We start from the raw sequence: 20,362 nt of genomic DNA on the forward strand, positions 1-20,362 counted from the left end.
TCCTTGCATCAAGATATTCCCACGCCGTCGCCAGTCCATGGTCCAGCCTAATTCTTCGCCATGGATGGCCTAGACGACTTTGAAAAATCTCTTGCCGCCGAACGGCTGGAGCGCGAAAAGGCAGAAAGGGCAGAACAGCATCGAGACCGCCATCAAGGCCATCGCAAACACCGACATCATCATCGACACAACGACCGCGACGACAGAGAAAGAGACGGAGAGCACAGCCATCACCGCCGCCGAGACCATGAAGACGACCACGGCCATAGGCACAAGAGAAGTCGACACTCTCACGACCAAGCCGATGACGCGCACCGGTCGAGACACAGGCACCATGGCCACAGAAGCAGGGAACGCCATTCGCAACGCCGGCCAGAGACGGGGCGGGAGTCATCGAGTAACGGGGGCTCGTCTGATGCTCCCATGCGTGATGCATGGATGACGGCGCCATCGTCCATCGAGGTAGAGCATGTACACCGCGCAGAGAGAAGCAAGCCTCCATCGCCGCCTCCGCAGCAACCGAAGCGAATCACCCACTCCCGCGAACTCAATCAAACCATCCACCAACTAGACCAACAATCGTCACTGTCTGACATGCAGCAACCCACCGCCGAGAGAAAAGTCGACTACGTATTTGGCGACTCGGGCTCTTCATGGCGCTTAACAAAGCTGCGGGGGGTGTACACCACTGCCGAAGCAAGTGGACGGCCAGTCGAAGACGTGGCGATGGAGCGCTACGGCAGCTTACAAGACTTTGATGACGCGCGAGAAGAGAAGGAAGAAATGGAGCGGCGCAGGATCTACGGTGAAGGGTACAAGGAGAAGGAAAGGCCCACGGGAGACCTGTATCGAGCTCGAGAACACGACAAGTCGAGGGCACATGACGACTCTGCTGCCGCCGCAGAACCAGATTCAGGCACTGTCATACCCGAAGAACCGTCACGGAATGCAGCCATGGACCAAACATCTCTCAACCGCCTCCGCGCCCAGATGATGAAGGCCAAGTTGCGCCGGGCCCCCAACGCCGCACAGCTGGAGGCGGAATACAATCGCGCCGCAGCTCTCGGCCCCCGGCCCAATGCTCCCGAGGCCGTCGTCCTCAGCATAATGGACAACCGCCAGTTGGCCGGCACCAGAGGGGAGGTCAAGGCTGTCGACACCAAACGCGGCCGCGAGAGGGGTCTTGTGGAAGAAAACAACGACATGTCCATCGAGGACATGGTCAGGGAAGAACGCCGCACCAAGAACCAGCTAGGTGGCGAAGGACTGCGTCTCGCAGAACGCATTTCCAAGGACGCCAAGTACGACAACGACCTGGACTACATGGATGAGAACGCAGAAAAGCTCGCCAAACGCGTGCACAAGAGCGAGATCAACCTCAAGAACATGGCCGTCAACGAGTTCCAAAAGATGAACCGCATCCTGGAGAACTGCCCCCTGTGCCACCACGAAGACAAGGGCCGCCCGCCCCTGGCACCCGTCATATCCCTCGGCACGCGCGTCTTTGTGACCCTCACCACCGAGCCCGAGATCAGTCCCGGCGGCGCCGTCATCGTGCCCATCACGCACCGCGGCAACCTTTTGGAATGCGACGACGACGAGTGGGAGGAGATTCGCAACTTCATGAAGAGCCTCACGCGCATGTACCACGACCAAGGGCGCGACGTCATCTTTTACGAGAACGCCGCCGTGCCGCATCGCCACATGCACGCGGCCATGGTTGCCGTCCCCATTCCCTACCAAGAGGGCGCCACGGCGCCGGCATACTTTAAAGAGGCCTTTCTCTCCAGCGACGAGGAGTGGTCGCAGCACAAAAAGGTCATTGATACAGCGGCCAAGGCCCGTGACGGCATGGGCAGAATGGCCTTCAGGAGGAGCATCGCCAAGGAGATGCCCTACTTCCACGTCTGGTTCTCGCTGGATGGCGGGCTGGGGCACATTGTCGAGAATGCGGACCGCTGGCCCAGGGGCGATTTGTTTGCAAGGGAAGTCCTGGGCGGGATATGCGATGCCGAGCCGCACATTGTCAAGAAGCAGGGCCGGTGGGTGCGTGGCGATGCGCGTGTGGATGAGTGGAAAAGAGGATGGAGGAAGTTTGACTGGACCCGGGTCTTGGAGGAGCCGTGATGGTGTTTGCACGCGGCGCATGTTTAATTTGGTGTTTTTAAATGAAAAAATTCACGACGGAAATGACTGGAATATCAGCTTTAATACCAGTGATGATTGCAGCTACTGAGAAGACCAATGTTGCACTCCTGCCCGTGGACTGGCTGTTGGACAGTTGGTACTGCAAGAAATATAACGCACTCATTCGGTCAGTGACCAAATAAAAAGGAGGAATAAAAAATCATAATAGATGAAAGCAGTTAAAAAAAAGAAATGCTCGGAAAGCATCGTGGAACGATCTTTGCTCCCGGCGGCGCTTGAACCTGCGGCCTCCGCATCACTAACATTTATTAGTACGAAGCTCCAACCAACTGAGCTACGGAAGCTTCCCGAAATGATCTGCTCCTGGCGCTGCTAATTCGCAACTTGAATGGCTAGCATGCGCGCCACTTCAAACCACCTTCGCTGTGACTAGATAACAATTCGATAATTCTCACTGTGGCATGGGTTCAAGTCTTGATACGGCTTCTAGCCAAATTTTCGCAAGTTTCATACACCCTTTTCGCGATAATAGCCCAGTCACGCCCACAGACGCCAAGGACAAGAACAGCTAATGTACACTGACAGCACTGGTGGACAGCGAGACAGCCTGCTGGGACACAAATTTTCGGTCAAGCTGCCGATAGAAAACATCCACTTTCCTGAGATGTATGCTGCACGCGGCAGCGGTACTCATTTGCTAGCATGTAAGGTGAGTTTAGCCTGTGGAATCATAGACGCTGGCCACATACGCCAGATGCGCTCATTACGGCGAGATAACGGGTCAGGCGTAATATATGCATGTTCATAACTTAGCTACCTACTGTGACATTACGTTCTCTTCTAGTCTTTTTTTCTCTTCCTTTTTCCCGCCGCGCTCATTCACTCCGAGCCAATTCCATCCACCCCAAGCTACAACGTCGACTATTTGCACCATAAAACAAGTGCGCCAGAATATCCACTGGCCGCCTGTAATCTAGTGATATAATTCCAAACCACCCATATATAATGAAACAGAAACTTCCTTCCTCCACGAAATGCCAAGACGATCGGAAAAGGCAGGAAATGCGACGCAATATGCTGTGGCTGTTGACGCTTACTTCTGTCACGCAAGCGATGCGATTCGAAACCCAAGCAATTGGCCGCCGATAGGGGATAACATGTCAAAAAGAGCCATGTCCATAAGGTGACAGCAATGATATCTCAAGATTATATGTATTTTCAAGTACTCTGCCTCGGATTAATGCCTTGCCTATCATAAGACTTTTGCTGAGCATATGCTCGAAGATAACGAGCAAGATGCCATACCTGCATGACTGCCACGCGTTGTGGCGCATCACAATTCATTCATCAAGACTCCTGATGGGGAAGTGATGAGCCTTCAGAGGCGCACACCGAAGCAGAAACAGCGGTTCCTTTATACCTGTTTGTCTCCTCCTTCAGTAACGCTGCCTCCTTCAGTAACGCTCCCTTCAGTAACGCTGCCTCCTCCTTCAGTAACGCTGTACCCTCTTTCAGTAACGCCTTCTCCTCCCTCAGTAACGCTGTCTCCTCCCTTAGTAACGCTGTCTTCTCCCTCAGTGACATTGTACCCTTCTTCGGTAACACTGTCTCCACCTTCCGTAGCATTAGTTGCAAGCGTGTGATGTTTCGCTTCTGGGCCTTGATCATAAGCTCCATTCTGCGCTTCATTAGTTCCGGGATCGGTTGCTTGAAATTAATACCATATGTCGAACTGAGAGCCTGTCCCTGCGAGTTACCGAGCCCTCCTTCAGGAGAAGAATAGCCAGTGCCAGGTTTGCCGCCCTCCCCGACATCCGATTGCGTGGCTTCCTTCGCAATGTTGTTCCTCTGTCTACTCTCCTCTTGGCAAGATTGTTGCGTTTGTGTATTCTCATGGGTAAGTGTGTTTCCGGAAATCATTGCCGAATCATTTAGAAGAATATCGGAGTGCTCGCCCGCCTGTGTTCCAGAACTTCCCGGCTCCCCTGTCAACTCCCAGAAGATATCTTCAAACTCTGCATAAAGTTCGTCAAAGTAGCGAAAGGTGTCTCGAAAGTTTCTACAACATTCTTTAATGTCTTTAAAAATCTCTCTAGGGTCTTTAAAGTATTCTTCAAAGTCCCCGAAGCGGCTTTCAAAGTCTAGCTTAGACTGACCTTTCTTTGGGTTCGTGGCCTCGTCGAGTTGTCGGAGGGGTGCATCCTGGACATACTTTAGAACGCTTGGCACCAAGACCAGCAGCAGACCAAGAACCATGGCAACATTATACGCGACGAGAATGACCAGAGAGCTGCATCCGTCTTGAGAAGAATCTGCTCTGTCAAAGTTGGGAGTTTCCAGATTCAAAGCCCAATGGGCCATTGTGTATACTCCAACCCCAAGTATAAAAGCTCCCGAGGACCAAACCGATAACATGGCCGGGATTTTCATCATAAGGACCGCATGGAACGATACATTCTTCCAACGCATGCTTTCCATCGGTGCCCTCACCCTCACCACGCGGTCTGGGCAGTTCATGTCGTAAGTCGCTTCACCAGCTTGTTTATGCTTGAGACCACGAGGCGAGTCTTCGCAGACCTGCCTGTCAACGTCCGCGGGGATTCCTTGTTTGTCGGCGGGTCTGCCAAACCACTTCTTCACATCATGAGGTTCCAAGAGGTTGTCCATATGCTGTCGCAAAGTAAATGCGAGTATGACAGACACTGTGCTAGTCGTCATGCTGAAGACGAGGGCTATCAGGGACACCCAAGATACGGGGAGGAGGTTAGGAAGCGACAATGCCAACAGGGACAATTGTACCACATCAAATGCCTGGGTTGCAGAATCGCCTGTTAGCCCATGCAGAAGAATAAAAAAAACATCGACAGCAGAGGGGGACAAGAAGCGCATACGGGACTACAAAGCGTAGTACAGCGTTCAGATATAGATTCCTTCAGCTTCATTGCCTTCTCTGCAGCTATGGAGTCATCGACAGGCGGATCGAGTATGTCTCGCTGAATACGATCAAGCTCATTGCGAACGTCTGGGAAAATAAGAACCAGGAGTATGGCACGAAGCGGGCCATAGTGACTTTTAAATTCCAAGAACGAGCGACGTAGGGGCCGCAGGGAAAGCCTTTCCAGTATGAAGAACCAGTGCAGAAGCCACGACGCTAGGATCACAATGCCGTGAGCAACACGGACAATAATGATGGTTTTCCACATGGTAGATGAACACAGTTCGAATTTGACAAATGGGGTCGCACGACGAAGCAGATGGTTGAGTTGCTGGGTGTTGAAGATGGAAGGTAAACTTTGGCGCGAGGATTAGACATTCTCCATGCTTCCATGCCCACTGGTCTGACCAGCTGACAACCAGCTGCCTTCCTTTTTTATCTTCTTCTTTTTTTTTAAGAACACGGAGTGCCAGCTGACAGATCGTGCCTGCCGTAAGAAACGTTTAGCCTAGACGAATGGAGACAAATCCAGAATGGCACGGCACTAGTGCAAGAACAACGTGCAGTACAACTTCTGTGCCGGAGAATATAATCAACGAATCCATCACAAACAGCTGTCCGCTGCCAATGCCAAGACTCGCCAAAAAACTGCCGCTGACAACTGAGCTACGGCTCATCGACAAAGAGGCTTGAACCTTCTCCAGATAATCACGCATGATGTCCAAAACGTCAGCCGCGGCAAAAGTACACCGCAGTCGTCTCAATTACACCCCAAAGAAAATACAAAGGGCTCTATTTCTTGTCTTTTTTTACGCCAAGCAATGCCCAAGCTCATTAGATATATGTGTCCCTCTCTGCAACCCCATTATACATGGACCCCTCCAGTCTGCTAATTTATATTGATACAACGCACGCAAAGTAATACCGGGGTATCATGGTCGTGGTATTACTTTCCGCGCTTCCGTTCGATCAGCGATACCTGGTATCCAGTCACAAAACGAATGAAAATCGGATGCACTCGGTCGTGGCGCCACATCCACATCCCAAAATGATTCGCGTCCACCTCTTATGCAAAATGAGTGATGCAACATCTTGGCACCTTAGCGAACAATCGTCCCTCGCCGTCCTCTCTCGCGGTCTTTTCGTCCATCCGCGCCCGTCAACCGCATCCAATCGTCCCACTCCTTGCTCATTTCCATCAAGACTGAGCCCATGACGGTTGCGCTGGCCATCAAGCCGTGTCCTTCGCCTTCCAAGACGCGCACTTCGCAGCGCCGCATCGTCTTGCCGAGCCATTTGACATTTTCGACGGGCACACGCGTGTCCCTGCTGCCGTGATGAATGACCACGGGCCGTGTGATGTCGACGTAGCGAAATCCAATCGTGTGCCTTCTCTCCAGACACACCAAAAGGTCAACGGCGGGATTGGCCCCCGTGGTGGCCAGCTCCCAAATAGCGTGGGTAAGGCGCGTGTCGTAGGTCATTTGCCGTTCCTTGTCCGTCATGATATCAAGCGTGGACTCGGCCATTACCGAGCCTCCACTCACGCCATGACCCCCAACGGGCTGAATTTGGTCCATGTGCTCGCTCATATTAGGAGAGTCGAACCCATTCTCCGCTTGGCCTCCTCCTGGCCTGTCCTTTCCTTGGGGGGTGCTGTTGAGGTTCTCCTCATCGTTGACTGGCATGCCATTGCGATTACCAGTGTTGCCATCTTTGCCGTGGGTATTCGACTTGCGTTTAGCGCGGCGTGGATTCTTGGGCAGAGAGCTCGTAATGGAACTACTTGTTGCCGTCATGAAGCTGCTGTTAGCCGCCTTCAGGAGAGGTGTTGGCAATGCACGCAAAATCTTTTGCGATGTGGGGATAGCATTGGTCGGGGGCAGCGTTTGAGATGCACCAAACACATTCATCTGGGATGGGGGAATCCATGGCGCCAAGAGATGAATTCGTCCGCGGATATGCTGGGGCATTCGCAGCGCCGTTGCAAGAGCATAAATTGCGCCTGCTGAATGAGCAAGAATCGAAAACTTGGTAATCTTTAGCGCCTGGCAAATAGCATAAACGTCATCTGCACCAGTCAGCAATTGAACCTTTGTTCTGTCACACGAGTGGTGAGTAGGATACGTACCAGGCCAGCTCAAAGGAGTGGTTGTCCCATCGGTATAGGGCTCGCTATCACCAACTCCGGGTCGGTCGGGTGTAATGAGGCGAAGTTTCAAAGTCAATGCCAGCTCATCGTAGAAGGCCGTGATATATCTTGTCAGGCCCATACCGACACAGCAAAAAACTGCTGATCCATTTGCATCGCCGACTTCTGAGAAGGAAATAACTCGACCTGTTTGAGGGTGTCGAATCTTTTGAGACAGACGTGGAGAACAGAGGTACGACTCAACAGCATCATCTACTGAGTCTGCGGATCCGGGCCGTTCGTAGCCGGCAGGATAGGTCTGCTGCTGAGCCTGCTGCGAGGGTTCGGGCGAGGCAGCCGCACTGGTTCTAGATTCACTGCGAGGGCTAAGAGGGCCTGACAACCGCTTCAGACGCGAACTACTGCGCTTCATTCTCAGAGCCTCTTTCGGAGCAGGACTCAGCCGGCCGGATAATCGACTGCTGCTGCGTTCCGCGCTGTGGCTTTCCCGTCGTCCCTGCGCGACTGCGGGGAAGGGCGCAGCTCCCTCGTCATTGTAATTCACAGCGTCCATGTTAAAATCGGGGAGAGGCTGGGCAGCTCTTAATGCCGACGACGCGGGGGACGTCGGGCGTTCGTCTGGACCGAGCAAAAAAGACTTTGCTTGGGTGCCTGTCCCTGAGCCCGTACGAGTATGCTGCTGCGGCAGCGGTAAATCACAGGCGACATGTTCTTCAGTCTCTGGTATGGCTACCGCCGCCGGTGTATCACTATCTCGTTTAGGCCGACGCGCGCTCGTTCGTTTTTGATGGGTTCGTGACTTTCTTAGGCTCGAGTCTCGCGCAGGAATAGGCTGCGGGGTATCCAGCTTGTTTGGCTCATTCAGTCCCGGGCTGTCGCTATGAGAACCAGGCTCTTCGTTGATTACGGTTTCGGCGAGAAAGGGGTCTGGTCGAGCCCCGTTGTTGGTCATAGTGTTGTTGGGGGTCCCTCTGCCGGGTTCGCTTTGGCTACCGGACCTCCTTGGCAATCTTTTTCTTTCAAATTCTCTTTCACGGAGACGCTCCTTGGAGCTCATGTACATCAGGCCCTTTGTGCCCCGGCCAGTCTTTCTCCCCCAGCTGTCGTGTGATCGATGGTGTTTCAGCTCCGGGGTTGGCGCAGATCCACGTTCTACAGACAGGTTGCCTATGCTGTGGGCGTCGTCATTCTTGGAAGTAGCAGAGGCCGGGGAGGATGGACGCGAGGCTACGCTGTTGCTGCGAATGAATGAACGAAGACCAGATCCGCTCTCGCGGCTGGTACTCCGGGTCGAAGGGCTCTTGGGGCCTGTCAATGGCGAGTATCCGCTGGTTGGCTTCGAGGTACGAATAATAGGGGCACTCGCTGCCAGGTTGTCGAGTGACGAGGGGTCTTGGGTAGGTTCGTCAGGCTCGGAGCGAGTATAGGCACCGTAATCGACGCCAAAGCTGCCAGAGCTGGGGCTGACGGGACTCGTGGGCAAAGCGAAGTTGATGGCGGCCGGATGCGATTCAAAGTGGCTGCTGGTGGGTTGTGAAATGGCGCCAAGGCTGGTGATGAGGTTGGAGATGACCTCGGGAGAGGCCGGAGGGATGACTGGGCGCGGGGTGCGCTGGGGCGAGTGTCGGCGAGAGTTGCGAGAAGGGCGAGGCTGTAGATGGCGGGCTTCTCTCTGAGAGACGTGGAAATGGTGGCGGGTTGGGATAGGGGGCGCGTTGTCGTTGAGATCCATTGTCCGGTCGGTTGACTTTGGCCGGGAGCCACAACTAGACAGATCAAAGGGGTGGATATGCAAGGCGTCTCAGGAGAAACGCCTTTGCCGGGTGTCAACAGCCGGGCTTGGTGCCCCGTGTTTGCCAGCGGTGGAAGATGTCAGGTGTCGGCGGTACTGAGCACGGAGGATGGAGTCGTAGGGAGGAGGATGCTTTGTTTCCCGAGCCCATTGTGCGGTAATGTCAACTGGTCCCCCTTGTTCGCCCCCTGGTGTTCCCTTGCATCCGTCTGGGTCGACGGTCAATTGGTCAATGGCCGAGAGGCCAACGGCCCAGTGAGGCGGTGGGCGTTTTCTGCAGCACAGAGGACCAGACATGTAGGGAGTACCGAGTGCAACCTCCGCTCCTGGAGTCTACCGTCTGTGCTAGGCTCTAGCTCCAACGTACGCCGCCAGGCGATTAAAGATGCATGTGGATGGAAGTAAAAACGGCGCTCAACAAGTCCTCAAAGGCGGATCCACGGGAGGCTCCAGCGCGGGTCGAGTCCACCATGTCCTGGGCCGAGTAGGGTCGCGTCCTCCGCGTCTCGGTACCAAAGTGTGCAAGTGTGGATGCATGTGTGCTTCTGGAGTCAAGTTGGTCTTGGGTCTGGTCAGATCGCCCTAGGACAATTTCAATTTGCCCATGCCCAGGATAGGCAACGGTGCTCCGCCCTGCCTTTAAAACTTGGGTCGCAGGTGGATTGATTCTCTGCCCTCTCAATCTCCGCGCGCTGGAGTCTGGTTGCAATCGATGGGTGGGCTGGGGCGAGTACGGTCTGGTCATGCCATCAATGCCAAAGCCGCACCAAACATGGAGGCAAAAACCCCCAGGCGAAACATTCGAGCACAGCACTGAAAGTAATTGCTCCGTACATGCGCCCAGGTCGGCAGTGAGGTTTCACAGAGATTGGCCCGATGGATCCAGATCCAATTGCAATACTACTACTGCTTGTCCGTGCAGGTCTACGGAGTACATAGTACGGAGTAGCACTACATATTTCCTCCTCCAACCAACAGGTGCTTCATGACACACCTTGCTGCAGCCCCCACGTACCCAAGTGGCAGCATCTGGCATACCCATCTCCGTCAAATCTCGTGGATTCATGGACAAGGCCCCGTCACACTCTCTGCAAGGCGACATGAAGGTGCTCGCTGCTGCAACGTCATGATGCCAAAAGCGGCTCAAATGGAGCAACAGGAAGGAGCGCCCAGCCAAAGGTTCTGCGCCACACTTCCCCAGATGCCAAAATCCTGTTTGCCGCGGCTCAACCCTCCGCCAAAGCCGCATATGAAGTGGCTGCGTCACCGGCGCGTACTATCCAAGGCTCAACTCAACCTCAATCTTCCAAAGTCCTGCGCACCTTGTGCAAGACACGCTGCCTTGACCTTCTATTCTCTTTTTTTTTCTTTAATTTTTTATGCCTCTTCACTTAGCGTCAATCAAGTCATACAACGCGCGCCCTAGCGTGCAACCATCGCCATCATGTTGGACCTGCTCCTCTCCATCCCCATCCTCTCCTACGTCTTCTTTCCCACCACGGGGGCGTCGATATCCACGTCCGTGAATCTTATCTTTTTTTACATGACATGGACCAGCCTTGTATTCTCTCACCCAGCTCTCGAACTACATTTATCCGGCGTCCTCGTCATCCGCGTCATCTTCTGGCTCATCCCCTCCCTCGTCTTCCTCCTACTCGACGTCGGCGTGCCCAGTCTCGCCGAGGGCTTCAAGCACGGCGGGCGCAGCTCTTTGCCCACCCGGGATGCGCGCAAGCTGGCAAAGATGCTGGGGCTGGCCCTGTTCAACGTCCTTGTTTGTCTGGCCTTTGAGGCCGCCATCAGCATGGGATACACGCTGCTCTTCAAGCGCCACGTGTTCAAGATGAGCACGACGCTGCCGCTCCCTTGGACCGTCTTCAAGCACTGCGCCTTTATACTGACCTCGCGCGAGCTTGTCAGCTTTTACGTCCACCGATACGCGCTGCACGGCTCGTCCTGGCTAGCAAAGAAGCACGTGGCATATGCCCACGCCGGCGCCGGCGCACCATTCAGTTTGCAAGTCTTTGCCGATTATCCCCTGGCGACTCTGCTGCACCGATCGCTGCCGGCGTTCCTCCCTTGCATGCTGATCCGCACCCATCTGCTCACGTACTTCCTGGTCCTCATCATCACGTCCATTGAAGAGACGCTGGCCATGTCCGGGTACACAATCATTCCGGGCATCGTCATGAGCGGCATCACGCAGCGGACAGCCATCCACTACGCAAACAAGGGGACGTCCAATTTTGGCTCCTACGGCATCATGGACTGGGCGCACGGCACGAACCAGGGGCGCGGGGTCCTGGAAGATGTACGCAAAGAGGCAGACAAGCATCACGCCCAGGAGAAATCGGCAGACAAGGTGGACGAAGGAACCAAGGCCGTACAGGATGGTGTGGACTCGCTGAAGAAACGGCTACGATCTGTGAGCGATAAGTGAAACCAAAAAAAACGGTGGACGGATCATCTGGGGAAACGAAGGGGGATTGGGTGGTACTTTTTGGCTACGAGTAATGCAACAAAACAGAAAATGTGTAATGACGTGCTAGATACCCAGTCACAGTTTTTGCATAATGCAATCGCCATACCTGAATCAACATGTCGTGTGGCCAATATCTATCATTGTGATGTCGCCACCCAACGCCGGGGGCAAAATCATGTCGTGTCTATAAACCCAATGCCATATCTACCTAGTTGATCAATTCCATGTATACCCATGCCCGTGCCCATGTCCATGCCCATTTTAAAAATCACACCCAGTCATTCTTCTTCTTGAACCACTTCAACGTCTCCAGCCCGCTCTGCACGCGCATGCCAACTCTTGCATCGAGCACAAACGTCTCCCACGCCTTTACTTTTTCCAGGTGCTCCTGGCACTGATTCGCCTTTTGCCGCCTATAACTCGCCACCTCGTCTGCCGTCCCCTCGGGCGGATTGCAGCACTGCGTCCACGCAATCACGCCCAGTTCGTACGTGGCCACGGGCAGGACGTAGTCGTCCTTGTGGCCGCCTTTAAACGCCGCCCTGCAAAGCGCGCAACATTAGCCAAATTGTCCTCCGCCTCTTGTCTTAAAAATCCAGAAATTCAAAAAAAAAAAAAAACTCACCTGTCGTGCACCAAGACATTGTCCTCGAGAACCTTTGCGGCTTCGTCCATCTTGCCCTGTGCTTGCAAGAGCGCCGCCGTGCCAATCGCCCAAACCGCGCCCCGTGCCAACTCCCCCAAACCGCCACGTCGTCCTTGCCCTGCCGCAACGCGCTCACGGCGTCCGCGCCGGCGGTGCACCTCTCCCACCGGAGATGGGCCATGGCCCGGTCCAGCTGCTCGTCCGACATGCGCTTCTGCCCGTTCCAGAAGTAGCAAATCTCCATGGCGGGCGAGGGCCCAACGGCATCGGCCAGGTCGACGCCCAGCGCCTTGGCCTGCTCCTCCCACTTGTGCACCTTGCGCTGCAGGAACGTCTCGAGGGGCAGCTGGCGGGCCATGAGGCGCTGCTTGCCCGAGACCTGGGGCGCCTTGCGCAGGTACTCGTGCGTCCGGGCCTTGTGCCTCCGCGCCTCGGTGCCGTCGCCGGCGTGGTGGGCGTCGCGGTACAGCTCGAGCGACGCGCAGCCCGCCATGTAGTAGTAGACGCCGGGGCTCCAGTCGCTGATTTCGAGGCAGCGCAGAAAGGTGTCGCGCATGAGGTCCCAGTTCTGCAGGATCATGGCGTTGATGGCGAGCTCAAAGTCGTTGACGGCCGTGATCTGCTTCATGGCCGACTCCTTGCCCGTGGACAGCAGGTCGATGGCCCCCTGGACATTCTTGTCGTTGGCGCGCAGGCGCGACTCCTCGACGCGCCACATCCGCGAGTCCGGGTAGCGGGCGCGCAGGTCGGCGAGGAGCTTCCTGCACTTGTCGTGCGGCGGGCCGACCGACTCGGCGTCTTGGTCGTAGTCGCTGGCGCTGGGGAGGATGTCGACGGTGCCCAGGAGGCCGTTGTAGTAGGCCAGCAGCATCATGCCGGCGAGGGCGCCGTTGATGTTGTCGTGGGCGGCCGAGCGCCAGAGCATGTGGACGCCGCGAACCCTGTCGCCGTGGAAGCCGACGACGGAGAGAATCCGCGAGAACGCGGGCGGCACCAGGCTCAGGATGAGCAGGATGAGCCCAAAGCACATGTTTGTGCCGGAGTGGATGAAGGCGTCGACGGGATCAGTCACTTCCAGCTCCGTCTCGAGGTGGGCAGACTGCAGCTTGAGGGGCGTCACTGGTCGCGAGCTGTCGTAGTCTGAATCTCCAGGCGGCTGATCCGGAATATTCAAATGCTTCGGCAGTGACGCACTGTTCTTGTCGCCGTTTGGGGTCTGCGCCCCCGATGCCGACGAGCGTGCGCTGGCCGCATCGCCCTTGACACCATTGCTCAAGGCGGCTTTCTGGGCGGCCGCAGCCTTGGCCTCGACGGCGGCTATGCCATCGAGAATAATAAAGGCCTTTCGCAACTTGTAAAAGCTCTTCATGGCCTCGACAATGCTCTCGTTGAGCACGCCGACCACGGCACTCATAAGCTGCGTCTCGGCGCGAACGAGCTCATACTCGGTCCCGGGAGGATACACCCTGCTCGCGGCATGATGGGGAACGGCATACCTTTGGGCCTTTTTGTAATCGGCCCAGGCCCTTGTCTCGCAATCGGCCAGCTTGGCGGCCGTCTGGGCCATGACCTCCTTCTCGAAGCCGAGGATGGAGCGCATGAAAAACGTCACGGCGGCGCCAAGGCTGTGGAAGGACGACTCGCCCTTCTCCAGGCCTTGCCAGGCGCCGTCAATGTCGTCGTTCATGATGAGCTCGGTCCATTTCAGCGCGTCGGCGAGGTTTTCTCGCTCCCTTGCCGCGAGGGTTTCGGCCTTGAGCGAGTCGGCGCTGGAGTTGGTGCTGCGGAACCATCCGCTGAGGAGACTCATGGTGACGTGCAACCCGCCGGCTGCGGTTCGTGTGATGTGCTGGATGTTACGCAATTCGTCAATACTTCTTCTTGACAAGAGGTGCTCTGGAGTACTATATAACTAGACGCGGGCTCAGCCGTAGATAAGCCACTGTACCACAGCACGCCGGAGTTAGGGTCGCTGTTGGGAAGTGCGACGAGTTGGAGCGCCCGAGACCGAAACCTTGGGACATCAGGTAGCAGACACCAGACACCAGACACCAGATAGGTACCGACCGAGCCGTGAACGCGCGGCGTAGACGGCCGTAAACGTCGAAACGCTGCGCGGTAGTTTGGCTATGTACTTCTTGCGGAGTGCCGGCGAGGCCAATTCGTCCGTGGGAAACTGCTGGCATTCAGACCCTCTGGCCGCCAAGGTTGGTGCCAAAGCCCGCCCGGACTTCGGGCAACCATGTCGTCATTGGCGGGACTCGAGCCACGGCGCTCTGAGAAAAAATAGAAACAGCTCAGCACTAAGGCCAGAATCGTCTTTGTGTGAGTTGGATGGCCAATTGCCTGGTTGGCAGACGGTGACGCCGCTTACGTCAGCACCTAACGCTGCGGTCATGGCTACAGGGGAAACTCTACTGTTCCTCGGCCGGAGTCACTGAACTGTGTCTGTTTCGTACGGAAAGAATATCTTCCAAGGGGAAAGGTGCAAGAGGAGAAAAAGGCAAAAGAAGAAGAAATCATGGCGAAACCAGGCCATCAAGTAGAGAGTTTGGTTAGTAGTTGGCAGCCACTGCATCTGCTCTCCACGGAAACAGGTTGGTCGTGTTCACCATCTCACACCAAGTTGCCAACCATCTCATATTTACGCATAATCCAATTCAAATTGTACACTCCGTAAAAAGAGTAAAATCCTCACAGATACACATATATATTTCTCGAAGCCCACCTGCCGTCCGTGGCCAGTCTCCCTAGCCACCACCTACCTACCCTACAACCAGGCCGGACGCCGCATTCTTCCGCCCCGGCCAACGCCCCAGCTTCCCAAGCTCGCCATCACCAGTCAAGTAGTCCATCAACCATCTCCATCATCTCGAGCAGACACTCAGCACCGCCAACCCCCTTCCTCCATCGCAATATATACGTCTCACAAACCGATCCCCTCGTCTCATCCACCTCAGTACCACAAAATGGCTTCAGACGCCAAGCCCGAACCCCAGCCCACCGAGGAGAAGAAACCAGAACAAAAGACCACCGCGCTAGGCGAGGACGACGAATTCGAGGACTTCCCCGTCGATGGTACGCATACCCCCTTCCCCCCCCCCGACACCGCTCTTTAGAACTAAGCAGACGTGGTGCATGGCCAAAAAAAAAAAAAGGGAAGCTGACCAAAACCATCAGATTGGCCAGAGGACCAGACCGAGGCCGCCCAGGGAAACGGCGAGACGAAGCACCTGTGGGAGGAAAGCTGGGACGATGACGACATGACGGACGATTTCTCCCTGCAGTTGAAGTGAGTGTTGCGCTCGCCCGCGCGGCCACCTACCTGATGACGCAAAGAACACATCTTTCATGGACCGTGCGAAACTAACCTGCGCAGGGAGGAGCTCAAGAAAGTCGAAGCCTCGAAGCGGAGATAGGGAATGGGCACATAGAATGGTATAGATGGTTATGAATAAATGCTATGAACTACACTGTTGGAGCTGATGCGTGTGTGCGTGCCTTCATGCCTGCGTGCGCGCGGTGCATGGCCTGGCGGGCACTGACTTGTGTTGACGAGGGCACGATTCTCACCCTGACAGACGATTGCGATTACAACGTGATATTTACGTTTTCAACTATAAAAGCGACTGTTTTGATCGATCTTGTCCGCCAATTGACCCTCAGCCACCATGTCTTTTATGCATGTATATATGTATATCTCGTGACTCCCTCATGGATTCTGGTTCTGGTGTTTACTTACTCGAGAGAGCAACAACGCCAGGGAGTTCCTTGCCCTCCAGCAATTCCAGACTGGCACCACCGCCGGTGGACACGTGGCTAAGCTTGTCCTCGACCCCGTATTTGGCGGCAACGGTAGCGGTATCGCCACCGCCGATAATGACAATCTTGCCGTTCTCGCAGCCCTTGACGGCGGCGTCGAGGATGGCCTTGGTGCCGCTGGCAAACTTGTCAAACTCAAAGACACCGGCGGGGCCGTTCCACAAGATGGTTTTGGCCTCGTCGATGGCCTCCTTGAAGAGCGCAGAAGACTTCTCGCCGCAGTCGAGACCCATCCAGCCATCGGGGATACCTTTGTCATCCGTAGCGTAGCCAGACTCGGCATCCTTGGAGAACTTGTCGCCGGTGACAAAGTCGACAGGCAAAACAACTTTGACGTTGTTCTTCTTGGCCTTCTCCATGAGGTTCTTGACGTTCTTGGAGCCGGCCTCGTCAAACAGCGAGGAGCCAATGGGCATATCGTTGAGGACCTTTTTGAAGGTGAAGGCCATGCCGCCACCGATAATCAGAGTGTTGACCTTGTCTAGCAAGTTATCAATGAGCTGAATCTTGTCCGAGATCTTGGCACCACCCAGGATAGCCAGGAAGGGACGCTGAGGCGACTCGAGAGCCTTGGCAAAGTAGTCGAGCTCCTTCTTCATGAGGAAACCGGCCGCCTTCTGGGGCAGGTCAACGCCGACCATGGAGGAGTGAGCACGGTGAGCGGTGCCGAAGGCATCATCTATTCAAGTCGCCGGTTAGTTTCTTGTTGAAAAATGTCGCATTGCAAAGAGCAAAAAAAAAAAAGTGGTATGGAATCTCACTGATGTAGACGTCACCAAGAGCGGTCAGGCCCTTGCGGAACTCTTCAACCTTGGCCTTGTCAGCCTTGGTCTTGTTACCCTCCTTATCCTTGGAGCTGCCCTCCTCCTCAATGTGGAATCGCAAGTTCTCGAGCAGAACGACAGCACCGCCGTCGGCCTTGTTGACAATGGCCTCGACCTCGGGGCCGACGCAGTCGGGAGCAAAGGTGACGCTCTTGCCCAGCAGTTTCTCGAGCTCGGGAACGACGGGCTGCAAGGAGTACTTGGGGTTGGGAGAGCCGTTGGGACGGCCGAGGTGGGACATTAGGATGACGGCCTTGGCGCCATGGTCGATGGCATGCTTGATGGTGGGGATGGCACCGACGATACGCTGGTTGTTGGTTACCTTTTTGTTCTCGTCGAGGGGGACGTTGAAGTCGACCTGTGTACTAGGTGGTTAGCCTGGCAATTGACTTGTGTCCTGTGTGTGCAGTTCCATGTTGCAGCCAAGTCGTGGTTAAGTAGCTCCGTTGCCCCCGCCTTCTGCGGGCTCGCTGGGCATTGGGAATTTTCCCAACAACCCGGGCAGATGCAGGCCACGAATAATAATACATGAGTAGTAGTAGGTCCTTGGTCTCCAAACCCTCACATTGCCACCTTATTCCCATCTCGTGGGATGAGCCCATGCACCCGGACGCGGGGGGAACAGCTCCCGAACTCACCCGAATCAGGACCCTCTTGCCCTTGACGTCAACGTCGGTGATGGACAGCTTGCTAGCCAGAGACATGACGGCGTATGCTCGGGGTACTGTGAAGAAGGCAGAGATACGGGATCGTAGAGACAGTATCGTGGGTAATGAATTGATTTCCCGTTGGTCAAGCGCACGGAAAACAAGAGGAGGATGCAGAGTACGGTAGATGCGCCAGGTGGGAAAGAAGTTTCAAATTGAGCTATGGAGGGGTTGACTGGATGGAGGAGGGGGTGAAGGGCAACCGGATGGCGGGGCATTCAGGACCTCCACGTCAAGCTTGATGTCCAGTCTGCATGTGGTGGCCCGGCATGCATGTGGCCACCCAACACTGCGTTCCCTGTGGGCAGCGCCAGAAGTCAACCAACCAGACCTTGACTCAACTGGTCAGGCTTGATGCTGAGGCAGTTTCTTCCTCCTAGTACCATGTTTCAACATTGGCGTCGGTCGGGCCAACTGGCACTGGTTGACTGCACATGATGCGGGAGTTGGTCGAGGGCTGGACTTTAGTAGTAAATGTTTGATATTCTGCCAGGCTCCTACCTTGCCAGCCATGGCTGAAGCATTTTGCACTCCAGCTCAATGTCGAGTGGGACAGTGACGTGATGCAAACGGCCTACTCGTTCAACCTTGTTGGCTGCATGTGCATGTGGGCTGTCAAAAATCACTCAATCGCCAGCGATAACGACCCAAATCGCAGTCCGAGAGTGTCTATCATGCAACATCACTTGATTAGCCACGCTAAAGCCAACTTCATGTGTATTGGTGCGTGCAATGGAGACAACACGGACAGTTCCCCAACTGCCAGACACCAAAGTCAACCAAAGAGAATGCAAGCAAGTTCAACATGTCCTTTTTACATACAGCAGAACTGCAGACAAAGTACTGTACACGACTGCCACTGTTCCAACCGCATGCACCTTCCAGTCGCCGCCTCCCCTCTGCCAAGAAAGCAATCCACCCTAACCCTCTAAAAGGACAAGAACCACTGATGAAGTAAAGCGCAAAGACCGTAATGCCCCAACGCCAAATTGTCAAGACGCCTGCCCCGAGAAAAACCCAAAACGGCAAATCAAAAGAAACCGAATCTGTGTGTGCTATATAATCAGTTTAATACCATGATCCATGACCAGATTGATCAACCCTCGTTTTTTGTCCATGCGGCAGAATCCGCCAGTATGAAGACGAGGCGTCATATTGTGGACCGTTTCTGTTTGTCTCTCCCATTTCACTCATTTTATATCGTGCCCATCATACATCTAGTCGGAGGCGTTGGTCAGGGACAAGTAGGCCGTCCAAGCGATACCGATTGTCGATACGAATGGCTAGGCAGCGAGGAGTCAGTACGTTGGTCATTGGTGTGCCAAGGTCGACGCAGCGGTCCGCCATTTGCGGATATAAGCTATTGAAACTTACCAGCTGGAACTGTACCGGCATGAGGCGGAAGTTGACAATCTGCACAGCCGGCCAGACCACGTAGTTGGCCTTGAGGGTAGGCACATACATGTCGCGAAGCTTGCCGCCAATTGCGCGTCGTCCGCCGCCCTCGGCAACGGTCATGACAGTGAAGAACAAGCCCACACCAAAGGGTGCATACACAAGCTGATCAAACACGACACGCTTCATGGCTGGGCCGAATGCGCTCGTCTTGGTTATGGGGAAGGCTCGTTCGAGGAATCGGAACCATTTGAACTGAAGGGGCGCGACGCAAAAACCGTAGGCCATGAATCGGGTCAACCGCTCAAAGTCAAAGGCTGTTGGCAGTGCCTTGTTGTCGGGGACAAAGTCGCGTTCATCAAAGTCTGCACTTTTGCGGTTCAGTTCGTGAATCTCGATGGCGAATTCGTCTTTATCGGCGCCGACGCTTTTCCGAGAGGCGCGGGTTCGGATGGCTGTGATGCTCTGCGCAACCGTGTCGGCGACGCCACCGAGGATGGCATTGGTGACCATCATGGTCATGACTACATTTGTGCAACGGTTAGTCGTGTCAAGAGAATCCAAGAATAGCAAGGCTGCTTGCGGGCGGCATGTGCGCGTACGTGGTCGTTCTTCATAGTATGTGTTGAACCTCGCCGTCAATCGAGCGATGAGAGCCATCTCGATTAGGAAGACGACGGCATGGAGAATCGGCTGAGAGCATACGGGTTAGAACCATGGCAAAACGAGGGCGGGTTGAAGGAAAGAGGCTGCGTGGTGTGGAATGAATGAATCCATGAAGAGGAATGCACCAAATGACAAGGACGGAGCAGAACAGGCACAAAAGGCATTCGATAGTTGAGACTTACAATGCGACCGAAGAGATATTTTTCGTTGATGGAGCGGAGAATCCGTCTCCTGCTCAGTTCCCACGACATGGCGGGTAAGGTTTGCAAAAACGGGAGAGAAGGGCGGAGATGGAAGGGGACCGAGATGGGGACGATGGCGGCAGACGGAGTCCCAAGGGTGTTTGGGTGCGTGCGTGGCAGAGCCTTGGAAGATTGAGGGCCAGATTCTCAGAATCGCGTGCCACCGGGTGGATTCAGTGACTCGACGGTTCCCGATCGATGACGACACGGACGCAGACGTTGCTTTCTGACGGCGGATCAGACGTCTGTGTGCGTACAAGGTGAAAGGATAAAAGAAGGAACAAAAGAACAAAAAGACGAGACGATGTAGGCAGCGACAAAGACGGTTGATGAAGCAAAGAGGATGACGGCGATGGTTGTTCAAGGTGGAGGCGGTCAGAAGGACAGGCTGGTTCGTCTCAAGGGAGATGAGAGGGAATGGGCGCTGGGTCATTGGGTCTGGTCGGTTCGCGAGGCAGTTGGCAGGACTCCGTACGGAGAGCCGACCTGCGCCCGGAGATGTTCTGTACTCTGTACTCTGCCAGTATACCAGCTGTCAACGGTCAAGTCCA

The 20,362-nt window shown here is 55.0% G+C and overlaps 8 protein-coding genes across 8 annotated transcripts; 3 read left to right on the forward strand and 5 right to left on the reverse strand.

The window, feature by feature from the left end:
- Positions 1-60: 60 nt before the first annotated feature.
- On the forward strand, positions 61-2,127 carry MAA_08653 (cell cycle control protein cwf19; the record flags this gene model as incomplete). Its single annotated transcript, XM_007826651.1, has 1 exon — positions 61-2,127. One exon carries the CDS (start codon positions 61-63, stop codon positions 2,125-2,127), a length of 2,067 nt encoding a protein of 688 aa, XP_007824842.1.
- Positions 2,128-3,495: 1,368 nt separating this feature from the next.
- On the reverse strand, positions 3,496-5,351 carry MAA_08654 (uncharacterized protein; the record flags this gene model as incomplete). Its single annotated transcript, XM_007826652.2, has 2 exons — positions 3,496-4,959; positions 5,040-5,351. 2 exons carry the CDS (start codon positions 5,349-5,351, stop codon positions 3,496-3,498), a joined length of 1,776 nt encoding a protein of 591 aa, XP_007824843.2.
- Positions 5,352-6,183: 832 nt separating this feature from the next.
- Positions 6,184-8,967, reverse strand: MAA_08655 (hydrolase; the record flags this gene model as incomplete). Its single annotated transcript, XM_007826653.2, has 2 exons — positions 6,184-7,154; positions 7,215-8,967. 2 exons carry the CDS (start codon positions 8,965-8,967, stop codon positions 6,184-6,186), a joined length of 2,724 nt encoding a protein of 907 aa, XP_007824844.2.
- A 1,504-nt stretch (positions 8,968-10,471) lies between these two features.
- Positions 10,472-11,467, forward strand: MAA_08656 (sterol desaturase family protein; the record flags this gene model as incomplete). Its single annotated transcript, XM_007826654.1, has 1 exon — positions 10,472-11,467. The coding sequence occupies one exon, from the start codon at positions 10,472-10,474 to the stop codon at positions 11,465-11,467; it is 996 nt and encodes a 331-aa protein (XP_007824845.1).
- Positions 11,468-11,777: 310 nt separating this feature from the next.
- On the reverse strand, positions 11,778-13,965 carry MAA_08657 (breast cancer protein; the record flags this gene model as incomplete). Its single annotated transcript, XM_007826655.1, has 3 exons — positions 11,778-12,051; positions 12,135-12,190; positions 12,256-13,965. 3 exons carry the CDS (start codon positions 13,963-13,965, stop codon positions 11,778-11,780), a joined length of 2,040 nt encoding a protein of 679 aa, XP_007824846.1.
- Positions 13,966-15,124: 1,159 nt separating this feature from the next.
- Positions 15,125-15,574, forward strand: MAA_08658 (dss1/sem1; the record flags this gene model as incomplete). The annotated part of the gene is made up of 3 exons (XM_007826656.2): positions 15,125-15,233; positions 15,336-15,447; positions 15,535-15,574. 3 exons carry the CDS (start codon positions 15,125-15,127, stop codon positions 15,572-15,574), a joined length of 261 nt encoding a protein of 86 aa, XP_007824847.2.
- Positions 15,575-15,889: 315 nt separating this feature from the next.
- MAA_08659 (phosphoglycerate kinase) lies at positions 15,890-17,505 on the reverse strand (the record flags this gene model as incomplete). The annotated part of the gene is made up of 3 exons (XM_007826657.1): positions 15,890-16,656; positions 16,739-17,159; positions 17,440-17,505. The coding sequence occupies 3 exons, from the start codon at positions 17,503-17,505 to the stop codon at positions 15,890-15,892; spliced, it is 1,254 nt and encodes a 417-aa protein (XP_007824848.1).
- A 1,220-nt stretch (positions 17,506-18,725) lies between these two features.
- Positions 18,726-19,820, reverse strand: MAA_08660 (vacuolar membrane protein; the record flags this gene model as incomplete). The annotated part of the gene is made up of 3 exons (XM_007826658.2): positions 18,726-18,791; positions 18,883-19,596; positions 19,752-19,820. 3 exons carry the CDS (start codon positions 19,818-19,820, stop codon positions 18,726-18,728), a joined length of 849 nt encoding a protein of 282 aa, XP_007824849.2.
- Positions 19,821-20,362: the final 542 nt, after the last annotated feature.

The sequence above is a fragment of the Metarhizium robertsii genome (genome assembly GCF_000187425.2).
Source record: "Metarhizium robertsii ARSEF 23 chromosome Unknown MAA_Scf_4, whole genome shotgun sequence".
Taxonomy (NCBI): Eukaryota; Fungi; Ascomycota; class Sordariomycetes; order Hypocreales; family Clavicipitaceae; genus Metarhizium; species Metarhizium robertsii.